The sequence below is a fragment of the Odontesthes bonariensis genome, chromosome 3, assembly GCF_027942865.1.
Source record: "Odontesthes bonariensis isolate fOdoBon6 chromosome 3, fOdoBon6.hap1, whole genome shotgun sequence".
NCBI classification, from domain to species: domain Eukaryota; kingdom Metazoa; phylum Chordata; class Actinopteri; order Atheriniformes; family Atherinopsidae; genus Odontesthes; species Odontesthes bonariensis.
Window position 1 is genome coordinate 20,539,566 of NC_134508.1, and position 12,523 is coordinate 20,552,088.

The window sequence follows — 12,523 nt, forward strand, 5'->3', positions numbered from 1 at the left end:
TGATTAGTGGTGAAGATGGGAGATGGAAAAATATATCAAAACAATCATTTTCAAATGCTTTTAATGTTCAGCGAATGGAGACATTTTTCTTTCTCTCATTTTACCTCACAACAGAGTGATAATGTTTTCCCCAAGAATGACCACTTGTACAATTTGTAATCTTTTTCAGTGAGATTCTGAGTGTTTTTCTTTATTAGTTTCTTTACTCATATTGCACTCTCCTTAAAACAGAGTTTACAAAGTGCTTTAAAGGAAGACAATAAGCTCAAGTGCAGTCCTGACTGAGTATAGACAAAGAAATACTACTGAGGAACAAGGCCTCTCTTCTTGATGACATGTTCCATGGCAGCTTTCTCAGAGGTGTCAAGAGTGATATTGTACTTGGCCAGGATTTTCAAGATGGGCCTCAGCCTCAGCCACCACTGGGTCTTTGGAATACGATGCCTGCAGGCAACAACATTGATTAATAACAAGAGCAAAGTGAAAACAACATGAAATATTCTTGAAATGATTAAGGAAACTTATTGTGAAGCTGCATTAGGTCATTTAAAACCACTACTACAGGGAGCAAAAAACCTCACAATTGAACAACACTCAGGGTTATGCAACGGTATGCATGTAAAAATTAGAACATGAATAATATGAACATATTACTGCAGTGCACCATTTATATGTTCTAACCCTGGTTCTAAATGTAAACTTGTTTTATCATCAAATTATATAATTCACATTGTCATTATTTTGCATACACTTAAATGTACACAAAATCACATTCATGTCAACAGATTTTTCTTTGAATCGGTTTTAGAAAAAAAAAACTTTAAACTCTAAGCAAGTTACTATCTGGCATTGTCGATAATTCAGCAAAATAAGTGGTATGGAGTTTAAAAAGAGACATAATACTTTATGGTGTTGTGAAAAATAGCTCAAAGGCTCACATTACCCTCAGCATTTGAGAGAAATCCTGTCAGTGAGAGTAAGTGTTAAGTAAAGAAAGTTGAAGGGTGCAAAGAAAAAAATCTCACTCAAAGTCAGTCTCGTCTTTGAGTTCACCCAGAGACTGGAAAACCAAAGATCTTTTCTTCATTCCCAGCACGCAGGCTGAATCTGGAGAGTTGGCAAAGATGCGACCTAGAAGTTTGGGTTTAGAAATAGAACATACTTTAGCAGTGGGAGAGAACAGTAGATGTCAAACAACATTTTATGTTCTTAGTGACATCAAGGCCTCACCATGTCTATAGCATTCCTTCAGCTTGTCAGTTATCCAAAGGACAGACTTAATCCCCATCTTTGTGCCAAAGTTCCTGTCAAAGGGAGTGGGTGTTCCACCCTAACAAGAAAGGATAGATTTTCTTTCATTTAGTTCATAAAGTGGCTGGCAAACAATGAGTATTGGCAAACCAATCAGAAGATGTAGACTGAGTTGCACACCTGCTGCATATGGCCAAGGACATTCTTCCTGCAGTCAAACACACCTTTGCCCTCCTCTGAATACAGGTTGAAGACAAAGTCAGTGGTGTAGTTTGCGTTGCATTTCTCATTTCTAAAACGAAAGGAAAACCAAAAATGAGACATGAGCTCCAAAAGAACACTGTATAATGACTGTAATGATAATAAAAAGGTTTTATGCTCGCGTCCTCTAACCTCAAAATTAGTCCTCTCTTCACTGTGGTTTTCATCTTCTCCACCAGATGTTCCACATTCATCTACAAATATATACATTTTTAAAATCAATAACTTTAAAAACATTCATCCATCCCTCACTGATGGATGTTATGGTTTTGTTTCCTCTCTTTTTTTTTCATTAATAGGGAGACAGACAGACAGACCTCAAGGTCATGAATGTTGAAAGGCTCCTCATAAATGTAGGCAGCATCAGCTCCAGATGCTAATCCGGCCAATGTTGCCAGGTAGCCGCAGTATCCCCCCATAGTCTCAACAATGAACACTCTTCTTTTGGTGCCAGCAGCAGATTGCTTGATCCTATCACATGTCTGCAAATAGTAGACACATGACAGAAGAGTGATGTATTGAAAATGACTTCATTGTTCTGGGATTACCTTGTTTTTCTCCGTTAGAAGTTTACCGTGGTTATGGTGTTGAGGGCAGTGTCACCGCCAATACTGAAGTCAGATCCTGGAACGTTGTTGGATACAGTAGCAGGAACAACAACGATTGGAATACACAGCTCCTCGTATTTATCTCTAGCTTGCATCATCTCCAGACCTCCCAAGAATGCCTGATAGGGTGGAAAATAGTAGAACAGCAATACACGAGTGCTGTTTATTAGGGAAAAACTAAATTTTTTGACAGTCTACCAGCAACACAACTAAAGTTGGCAAAGGGTTGCTCACCTCAAAGCCTCCAATGATGATAATACCATGGATGTTGAACTTAGTGATGGTCAAACTAATTTCCTCCATGAATTCATGTGGCAGGCCTCTTCATAGCAGAAAGAACACACATCAAAGAAGATAATTTCTGCCCACTTGTAAGGTAAAACTAGCTATGCTTTTGTTTTTTTTGTTCTTTGAAAAATAAACTGTCATTTGTGTATTAAGATGCCTTACCTCTTTGTGCCAAGCATAGAGCCACCCTTTCCAGTCCACCCTGCCACTCCAGACCAACCAATTGGCTCAATCTGTGCAGGCACAGAGTGTGTGCTCTGTCATATGTGTAGGCTAAGCATTTTCATGATAAAACCAAATAATTGCCCCTACAGTATCCCTCTTCACACTCCTTGCTTGCTTATTTGCATGCAAACACAGTATATTACCAGTCCATGAGCCAAACCATCAAAGCCGTCGTGCACTGCCAGCATCTGGTGGCCCTGAAGGAGCCCGACTCTGACAGCTGCACGCACTGCAGCGTTCATGCCTGCACATGGAGCGCCCACATTCAATATGGCGACGTTGATATTACTCTGGTAATGAAAAGTTCACAAGGGATACTTATTAGAACAAACTTATTTCCCCATTGAACTGATTCAAACAGTTTGTTTGCAGTAAGAAAGTAAAAATGCTGTTTCTTACCTTTGTATCTGGAGGGTGCACATGGGCCAGCATTTTGTAAGTGGTCCAATTATTCTCAAAGCTCCTGTTGTCAAAATAGCAAAAACATGCAAACATTTGAAACTAAACACAACACGAGACTCTCAAATGAACAATACAAATGTGCTTGTCTCACTTTCCCCTGAGCTTCACTGCATCATCAAAGCGTCCTTCGGCCATCGCAATTGTGACATCTTTAGTCTGTTACAGTAACGCATAAAAACAATTTGATGAGAATATCAGTCTTTGTGAAGGCCGGCACCACTCCCCAAGTTAATGCCAGTAATTCTATCTCTCGTGTGCTTTGAGATTACAGTAATTTACCACTTGCACACACTCCATGAGAGGCAGCCTGACAGCCATGTTTCCAGACAAGCTGACCACGCAGGCTGGAGTTTCCGGTGTGGCCTCCAGCAGAGCCATAACAGCCTCCACACCCATCCTGCTTGCCTGAATCATAGCAATAAAAAAAGCCCATAAAACTCTTGTAACAATAACAAGATCTACTGGTGAGTATTTGTAATGTTTTTTGTTGAGGTATTACCAGGATTCTATCGAAAGCAGAAGGAGTTCCTCCTCTCTGTACGTGGCCCAGGATGGTGGTGCGGGTGTCAAAGCCTAGCTTCTTTGATACCAGCTGGAAATATGGATAGCTTATGAACAATCTGCTTAACACAACTGGAGCCTATAGTTCTGGTATATTAGAGTACCAAAATTACTGACCTCTTTGACGGTGTCACAGGTGATTGCTTTACCACTGCGATTTATTGCTCCCTCTGCAACGATGATAATATTCAAACGAGAGCCACGTTCTCTTTGCTAAGTGGGACAGAAAAAATGTTTAAGATGAAGCCCAAGCAGTCATGTATGTGATGATGCAGGAGAAAACATTTACATCTGTCAGTCTTCTGCACAGATGCTCCTCCCATCCCTCATCCGGGGGCATCTCTGGGATGAACACCCAGTCAGCGCCACAAGCCAGAGCTGTCACCAAGGCAAGGTAACTGTAGAGAAAAGGTCATTATAGAATAAGCATCACTTCTCAAACTAACGTAGAGTGGTAACTTTGTTAAAAGCTAAGTTTCTCAAGATCATGTTTCATGTCATAAATCGACTTTTATCACAAAGCCAGACTCCCAAGCCATACTCACCCACAGTGCCTTCCCATTACCTCCAGAATAAAGGTCCTCTGATGGCTGAAAAGAGACATTTTTGTTTAATTGCCCTCTATGTCCACCTTTCGAATTTATAAAAGCCTGCTTGCGTACCTTTGTGCCGTGGTGGTAATGGCGTCCACTATCTCTATGATGCGGTGCAGGGCAGAGTCAGTGCCAATGGTCATATCCGTTCCACAAAAGTCATTGTCAATAGATCCCACCATGCCAACAATATTGAGATGTGTGGAACTTTTGGCCTCATTTGCAGTGATTTTCCCTGAGGACACATTAAAGATGCTCCTTAGAGAAAAAAATTATGGCGTTGTATAAAAATACTTATGTACCATGCAACGTGACACTTTAATCGAGGACCGTATTTTACTGTTATGCTACTTTGTACCACTAGATGGCACATGAATCACAGTATCACATAGTGTTTTCTCTGCCCTTGAGCCAACTGTCAAAGAAAAGGAAGCAGTACTGGCAGTAACAAATGAGCAAACTGCAGGATATCAGCACATAATAAGGAAACGGTAAATTATCTTATTGTTGGTTGTTTGTCACCAATTTTATTGATGATTTTTTTAGTTAAAATGAGTGGTGTGAGTAGTAATCAATGGACAACAAAGCTGATGAAGAAGATTTTCCCCCCACTCATGTGTCTCCCATTAGGCTGAAAAAAACAACTTGTAAATCGAAAATAAATTTATCCTAAATAAGAATTGAAACATATACCCAACCTGATGTAATTCTACCCCCTTGTGGCGATAAGTTTTGAAGACCAAAGTAAAAGTCCATCTATAAAATGATGGAGCACAAATATGCTGACTACAGAAAACACATGCCTACATGTTAAATTGTAATTTTGCATCAATGGCGGATTGGTTAATGGTTGGTTTTTCAGGTCATACATCTCACCAGCTTTAAGCAGGTCTGCCAGCAGTTCTTTCCACTCAGTTCTGAACTGGTTGGCTCCTGTCAGACTGCCATCACCTCCAATAACGCACAGGTTAGTGATACCGAGCTTGACCAAGTTGCATGCAGCCTTGGTGCGTCCTTCTTTGCTGCGGAAATCCTGACAGCGGGCACTACCAATCACTGTCCCACCCTGATGTCAGCCAAGGAGGAAAAAGTTTCACTCAGACAAGCATGACAAGGAAGCCAGTAAAGAGTAAATGTTTAAGATTCATAATTCTTGCTATCTAATAAACCTTGGTATTTAAACTTATCATTTGACCTACAGCACTGTACCGTACCAACTAAAGTTAGATTTTGATGAAAAGTTAAAGACTGTAAAATGTAGATAATACTCAATAGATAAACAAGTTTTTGCCTGTTTGTGTTTGTTCTCACCAGCTGCAGCATCATTGACACACTCTCCCAAGTAGCGGGGCGGATATTGTCTCCCCCATCCACCAGACCCTGGTAACCCTGTCAGCAAATAAAAAGACAACACAGTATTACCGCCTTGAAAATGGGTCATTGCTGAGAAGAAGCTTAAATCTTAATAATACAGGCATGCTCATATTCTGACATGGGCAGCCAGTCTGACAAGTACTTTGTTATTAGAAGGCGATGCAATAAGGCTGATGACAAATGACAAATCATATGATTGATTAATTGTTGACATAATTTTATAAGCAAAATGGCAATCAAGCAATGGTTTCATGTTCACATTTGGCAGCATTTATTGCTGTTTTTAATCTCTAAATTTACGATTGTTGGATGGACAAATGCAAACTTTTTATTTTGTTACTTCTGCTTGCTTTGACATTGCACAGATCAAAGGATTAATCCAGTGAAAATAAAAATGAATAACAACATTTACCTCATGGACAAAATAGACCTTGGCTCCAGTGTACAGTCCCACTCGAACTGTGGCCCTCACAGCTGCATTCATACCTGAGGGAACAGTGTGTGTGTGCATGTTGAGTCGTATGACTATATGGCATTACGACAAGGATTAGGAGTTTTTTTTCAGGGCTTTTGCTATGTTATGTCTGTCGAATGTACATTTCAGGAAGTTTACAATTGCAAATATGTGAAAAACATAAAGCAAACCCTTTTCAATGATAAGGTTTTTAGTTTTCAGGAATTGAACATCAGATGAGCATCAAAACATAACATATTAGAACAAGTCATTATTATCTCGACAAAAACTTGACGCATTGATTTAAAACTAAGTACATCTTTACTGCTTCCATAAGAAATTAAAGGGTAAGTAGCAGGCAAGTGCTGCTAATCATATACACTTGATTAACTGACCATCAACAAGAGTGAGCACCTCTAAAAAAGACAGATGTTTTGGCAGTTAGCTGGTCAGGAACATTTAGGTGTGTATTAACAAATTGTCAAGGTGGACAGACATCAGCAATGATCTTAGAGAAGCCACAGTTGCTGCCTATCAATCTGGGAAGGGTTAAAAGTCCATTTCCAAACCATTTCTAAAAAGAACATGGCAGCACAGTGTAGATCTGTAGACATCTGGAACAATGTTGTTTGGACAGACAAGACCGAAGTGGAGGTGTTTGACCATGATGCCATGCCAGCTGTCAAGCATGGTGGCGGTGGGATGAGGATTTGGGATTCTTTTTCGACCACAACCTGGGTACCTTGCAGTCACTGAGTCAAGCACGAACGCTTCCGTATACCAAAGTATTTATTCAAGGGTCTGGCTGAAATTGGGTCATGCAACAGGATAATGATCCAAGTCCACCAGCAACAGAATGGCTGAAAAAGAACTTAGTTAAGGTGTTGTTATGACCCAGTCAAAGTCCAAACCTCAACCTTTTTAGAATGCTGTGGCAGGACCCTGAGAGAAAATGGGCACAAAAAAAAGCCTGCAAACCTTAATGAACTGAAGCAACATCATAAAGAACAGTGGGACAAAATTACACAACAATGATGTGAGAGATTGACAACGTCATAAAGAAAATGATAACTTCAAGTTATTGCTGCTAAACTTTTACAAGATACTGAATCATGACTTGTACTCAGTTTTCACACTGTGCTTCTGCATTTTGTTGTTGTTTTTGTTAAATAAATCAGGGCACGGTAAAATATGTTTTGTCTTGCTCATCTGAGGTTGTGTGTACCTATATTTGAACACTTTTAATTTGAAAACATTTATTGGTAAATTAATTGACTGGTTAATAAGCATAACAAATTGAAAATGTCCTGTACTATTTTGTGATGTTTCTACATTTGGACATTAAAACAACACATGATGTTAGACCCCAACACAGTTATTGAAACATTAATGAAAAAAAGAAATCAATCTTTCTTTTGTGACCCACTGCGTCTGTCAATAACATATTTCAGTAAGTCAGCACGATAACTTGAGTGGGTTCATTTTGTTGTCCTTTCAAGCCACCAATTTGCTTGATGAACTCATCCCCTTAATAATTATAGATATTCTTTTCATGGATCTTATGTTAATTTGTCTCTGCAGCTGCTCAACACTAGATGGGAGCAACAATCACCAACGGTCAGGACATAACACAACGAGGCGCTATGTTACAAATTGATTTCTTTTTTGGTAAATAGTCACTGATTGCTGTAAACTTATTTTTTTTGGAAAGGGAACGAGCAAGTGCTTGCTCCCCATCGGGGGGTCACTTAAAGGACAAGATTTGGATAGATTAACTTTAAGGGCGCCAAGAGCATCTCCATTTACAGTGTAAAGGCGAAGGGTATCAGAAGGAAGAGTAGAACTACACCCTTGATCTATCTCACCAATTTCCACACACGACAGAAAGGTCATGCCTCTAAAATTAGCCTTTGTAACTGTTCCAGTCATAGATGGAAAAAAGGAGCAAACTTGCCTGAAATTATAACAAAGTGTAATGAAAAAAGGGTTAAGGTAAGGGACAGCCAGATTTGCATTTATACTGTAGTAAGGTTAGATTTGTTAAAGTTCAGATAGTTTGAAAAAACACAGATAGATTGCTCAGCCTCCCACATGCTCACACTTTAGGAGTGCGGGGTCACTTACACCTTTAAAAGGTCAGACTGGACGTATTCCTCATCAAGTTAAAGGTCAGGGGACCATCAGCTTCTAGTAACTCATCTCATCATTTTACACAAGTTGATAGCAAAGATAACTCTGTTCTAGTAGAGAAAAATCACAAAACATGATCAATGATAAAAATTTACGAGAGTTTAGATTTGATATGTAAAGGTGAAATCATAACTGAATGTGGCTGTTGTGACACAGTTTGCCTTTTGTGCTTTTCAAGTAGTGTATTTTCTGGTGTTCTATTCAAGAACGATCAGTGACACTTTATCAGGGTGGACACAAGTTTAAAATGATTTTGTTAAATAGAGTCAGTTACTTACAGTGTGAACTTGTCTGACAACCAGTGAAAATTTACAGAGACATCAAGACTTTAACTCTGGATCAGTTGATTTCTTTACTTTGAAACTTTACTTTAGTTTACTTTACTTTATCTCTTAAATGCATCCTCATTTGACATTAAACACAGCTGTTCATTCATTAAGAACCGACCTACAACACAACACATCATCTAACCCGCTGTCATGGTGCTACAATCCCCTAACACGATCTTAGAAATCCTCCACTTACCCTGTGCATCGCCCCCGGAGGTCAGTACGGCGATCGCCCGACCTACACCCATCTTGGTGGGGTCAGTGGGAGCCTGTTGCGCCATGGTCCTGGAGCTGAAGCTGGCTGATAGAAAGGGACCTTTAGTGCAAATATCCGTGCCACCCTGCTGTACTTGTACTGTGCAGCACAAGGTGCCTCTAACTCAGCCTGCCTGTTATGGAAAGTAATAACAGTTGCAAGAGTGCCCAGCTTAACTATCCACTTGGCAGACATGGAGACACACATAGTTGAGCTGACGCATTTAGATATTCACTCACACGTGTGCACACACACACACGTATGCACACACTCACACACACAGGTGTACACAGTGCCATTTCAAAGTATAATAAGCACTGTGTACAACTCACCTTCCTCTTTGTGAGAAATATGTTATATGTGGTGATCAATCTGAATTATTCTGTACATTTCTTTCCCATTTTGAGTTGCCCGAATAGCACATTTTTCTTCCAAGTTCAAGATTACAAGTCTTGGAGAAATTCAGCCTAAATTCAATCAATACTGTTGTTTTGAGCACGTCCATGTTTAGATTTTAATCAGTGATTGGTCCTTGTCCTCCTGAAAAATCAATCTTCTTTTAACTCAAACATCACTTGAAGACTCCAACCACCCTTTCTCCTGGTATCCCGTGTGCTCAGACACATTTTTTAAATGAACTGAGTGCTCAACAACTAAAAATAGCTGTGTCATTCTTCAAGAATCAACTTGCATATAAATGTAATATCATAGCTTCCTTGTTCAGAAATCTCCCTAATCAGCTGATGGACTTTACAGACACATTTGTCTATAATCTTGATTGCAAAGCCTTGATTTCCTTTTAGGCAGCCCAAATGCAGATGTCAGTTATTGCTATTGTAGTCTGTGTTACCAGCTGAATCGGAACTTGAAGACCTCTCACTTTCACATTTAGGTGCCGCATGATCATCACCACCTGAGGAAGGAAAATGATGCATGTTCAATTACCCAAGCTGTGCAGCACTCACCATGACTGACTCTGAAGTGCAAGGTGTCATCGCACTCACATGATAAAACCCTTTCAACAAAAGACAAGGCGCTTGAGCATTATTCCTTTTTATTCTGTCCATTTTAATTTAATTAAGAATCTGTTTTCACTCTTTAACATTCTCTATCTGTACATTGCAGATGTGTTTACTCCTGCTGGCCTTATCTTCTATTATGCTACAAGTTACAGTTGATAGGCTGGTTAAAACAGGTGGGGAAAAACAAGTGAAAATATTCTTGGCTTGCTTTGTTTTATCAGGAAAACGTCCACCCTGAAAAGTCACCCCCAAGACACAACTATCAGGCAGCTACTTTCCCTTTATGATGAAAGCCTCTTCTACAATATCTCTTGTTTAACCACATTCAACATCTGACATGATGAATCTAAAGAGGAATTAGATCCAGGATAGCGCTAAAGGATAATGTAGGTATAGACAGTGTGTATAGCGATTAAAAGAGCTTGTTAAATCACGCCGCAAAAGAACTAAATGCTTTTTATACAATAAAGCAAATCACCGTATATGATATGAACAATAAAGCACTTTCAACGCAAGCTATACCACCAGATTAAATTTAAACAAAAACCACAATGCTGGAGGTGTCAGTGATTAATATTGATGTATGTATGAATTCATTAAAATCAAACAGAACGGAATACATGTGACAACAGTGAGGGCCCAATGTTTGTCTGCTGCAGGCAGATTGAGACTCATTGAGACTGACCGTAAATAGATACAGGAGTGGCTATCTATAAAACTCACAGTAACCACTCCCCTTCCTCGCCACCATTGCTGTGAAAGTGCACAGTCATCCCAAATGTACATGTCAGCATTGTGTATTCTCTGCATGTAAACATAAAATCACCCAATTACCCCCCCCAAAAAAAATATTATTATGTTTTGTCAGAAAAAAAAGAAGAAAAAAATCCCTGGCAAATGCACAGTTGCACACAGTTGACCATTCCTCTATTTACTCTTGAATCTAACAGACTGAAACAGAAGTGGAGTAGGTCTACCACAAAGACACAAAGAAACAAATGTCAGCACCACCTACATACCTTGACCTTTCTTCCTGAACCAGCGCAGCAGACTGATGAACAGCACAACACAGAAGAGCCCCAAAGCTGAGGCAGTCCCGTGGTACCACATCCTCACACTTCTCTCTTCCCTAAGAAACCATTGTGGATCTGAACTGTATTTATAGCGTTGATATCACTTCTTCATTGTGAAGTAGTGACCCCCACCATTAGAGCATGCCGGGTAAGCAAACACAACCTACTGGCGCATGGAAAGAGCCACACAAACAAATAAGATAGATGGTTTCAAGATTATAGTTATTAATTTAGAATTTAGTCAAAAAATAGACAAAAGATAATGTTCCACCATGTAGCCTGAAATGGCATTGTAGTCAACCAATGTTTGCTCTTTAATTCCATAAAAGTTGCCAAAAACTGAACAAAAAGAAGCGAGAAGAGAAATGACCCACGAGAGTGATGTCACCAAATGTTTTTATTCTTCTGGTGTGCCTATAAATGCACCTATCGTGTGCACAAGTTGTATTTTCACAGTAGCACATCATCCTGGGAGTTATTCTAAAGAAATCAAACCAACACCTGAAGAAAAAAACAAAAAACAGGAAAATTTAGAAATGCAACATACTTTATGTTGCAGTTCATGTGAGACCACCTAAACACTGTGCTTCCAAATTGCATTTGTGTCACATATGGATCCTGTAAATCACATGAAAATCTCAGATTTTTAAGCTTAAGCTTTAAGCTTGTTACAGAGCTTTGAATGGCATTTCTACAAGAGATGTTCTCATAGACAGTAGACCGTGTCCTGTGGACATGAATATACAATTAAGATATTGCAGAATATGCAGTGTATTTCAACTTGAAGGTCTCGTCATTATTTCCATTATTTTCAGACTGATTTTTAAAATGAAAGATTGGAATTTTTCTTTTTAATAGTGGTTCAGATACTCACAACTGATTTCTGGTGCCTCCCTCAGTGATCATCAAGATGCTTCTACAATTTGACGGGAGTCCACTTGTTCCAGTTCACTGGATTTAAATTTGAGACACACACCTGTTTACATAAAGTCTGACTCTTGGTAATCAAAGTCTAAAACAAGCCACGAGGTCAAGAAAGCTGACTGGACTGTGTCATGGCACAGATCTGGGGAAAGATACAATACATATCTAAGATGGCCAATGGTCACCCAGACTGATGAGACCTGAGAATGTTACAGAGGGACTACAATCAGTGCAGCATTCCACCAATCAGCCTTTAAAGCTCTCAGAGAAGAGAGGTGAGACATGAGCCATCTCTCTCTTAAAGGTGCATTACAGCTTGCTATGGAATTGCCAAAAGACACCTGAATGACTCCACGAAGCCAAATCAATTGATCTGATCACGCAATGATTGAAATATCGATTCCCATCATTCCCAATGGTGTATGGATAGCTTAGAAAAATTCTGTGTGAAAATCTCTTCAAGAGTGCCAAAAGCTCACGCTGAGGTGAAGGTTCAAAAATGACAGAAAGCCTGAAGACATTGAAGACAACATTAGAGTAGCATCAAGAATACTCTGTACACTGACACTGTTAGTCAAGCTGGTGGAGGTTAATCAATTCTGCCCAGAAGATTAAAGAAACTAAAACAGGAAAGGAATGCTTAATGGACTTA

General features: G+C 39.5%; 1 protein-coding gene across 1 annotated transcript; it reads right to left on the reverse strand.

The window, feature by feature from the left end:
- Positions 1-44: 44 nt before the first annotated feature.
- Positions 45-11,013, reverse strand: pfkmb (phosphofructokinase, muscle b). Its single transcript, XM_075460900.1, is given in 24 exon segments — positions 45-444; positions 1,026-1,131; positions 1,231-1,330; positions 1,432-1,543; positions 1,645-1,706; positions 1,830-2,075; positions 2,078-2,239; positions 2,355-2,442; positions 2,571-2,641; positions 2,777-2,923; positions 3,033-3,096; positions 3,187-3,251; positions 3,375-3,500; positions 3,595-3,687; positions 3,774-3,869; positions 3,946-4,054; positions 4,202-4,246; positions 4,319-4,484; positions 5,126-5,315; positions 5,561-5,638; positions 6,036-6,109; positions 8,793-8,897; positions 9,733-9,765; positions 10,894-11,013. Coding segments are annotated over 24 exon segments (2,571 nt in total). The 5' UTR covers positions 10,985-11,013; the 3' UTR covers positions 45-302.
- Between the last annotated feature and the right edge of the window lie 1,510 nt (positions 11,014-12,523).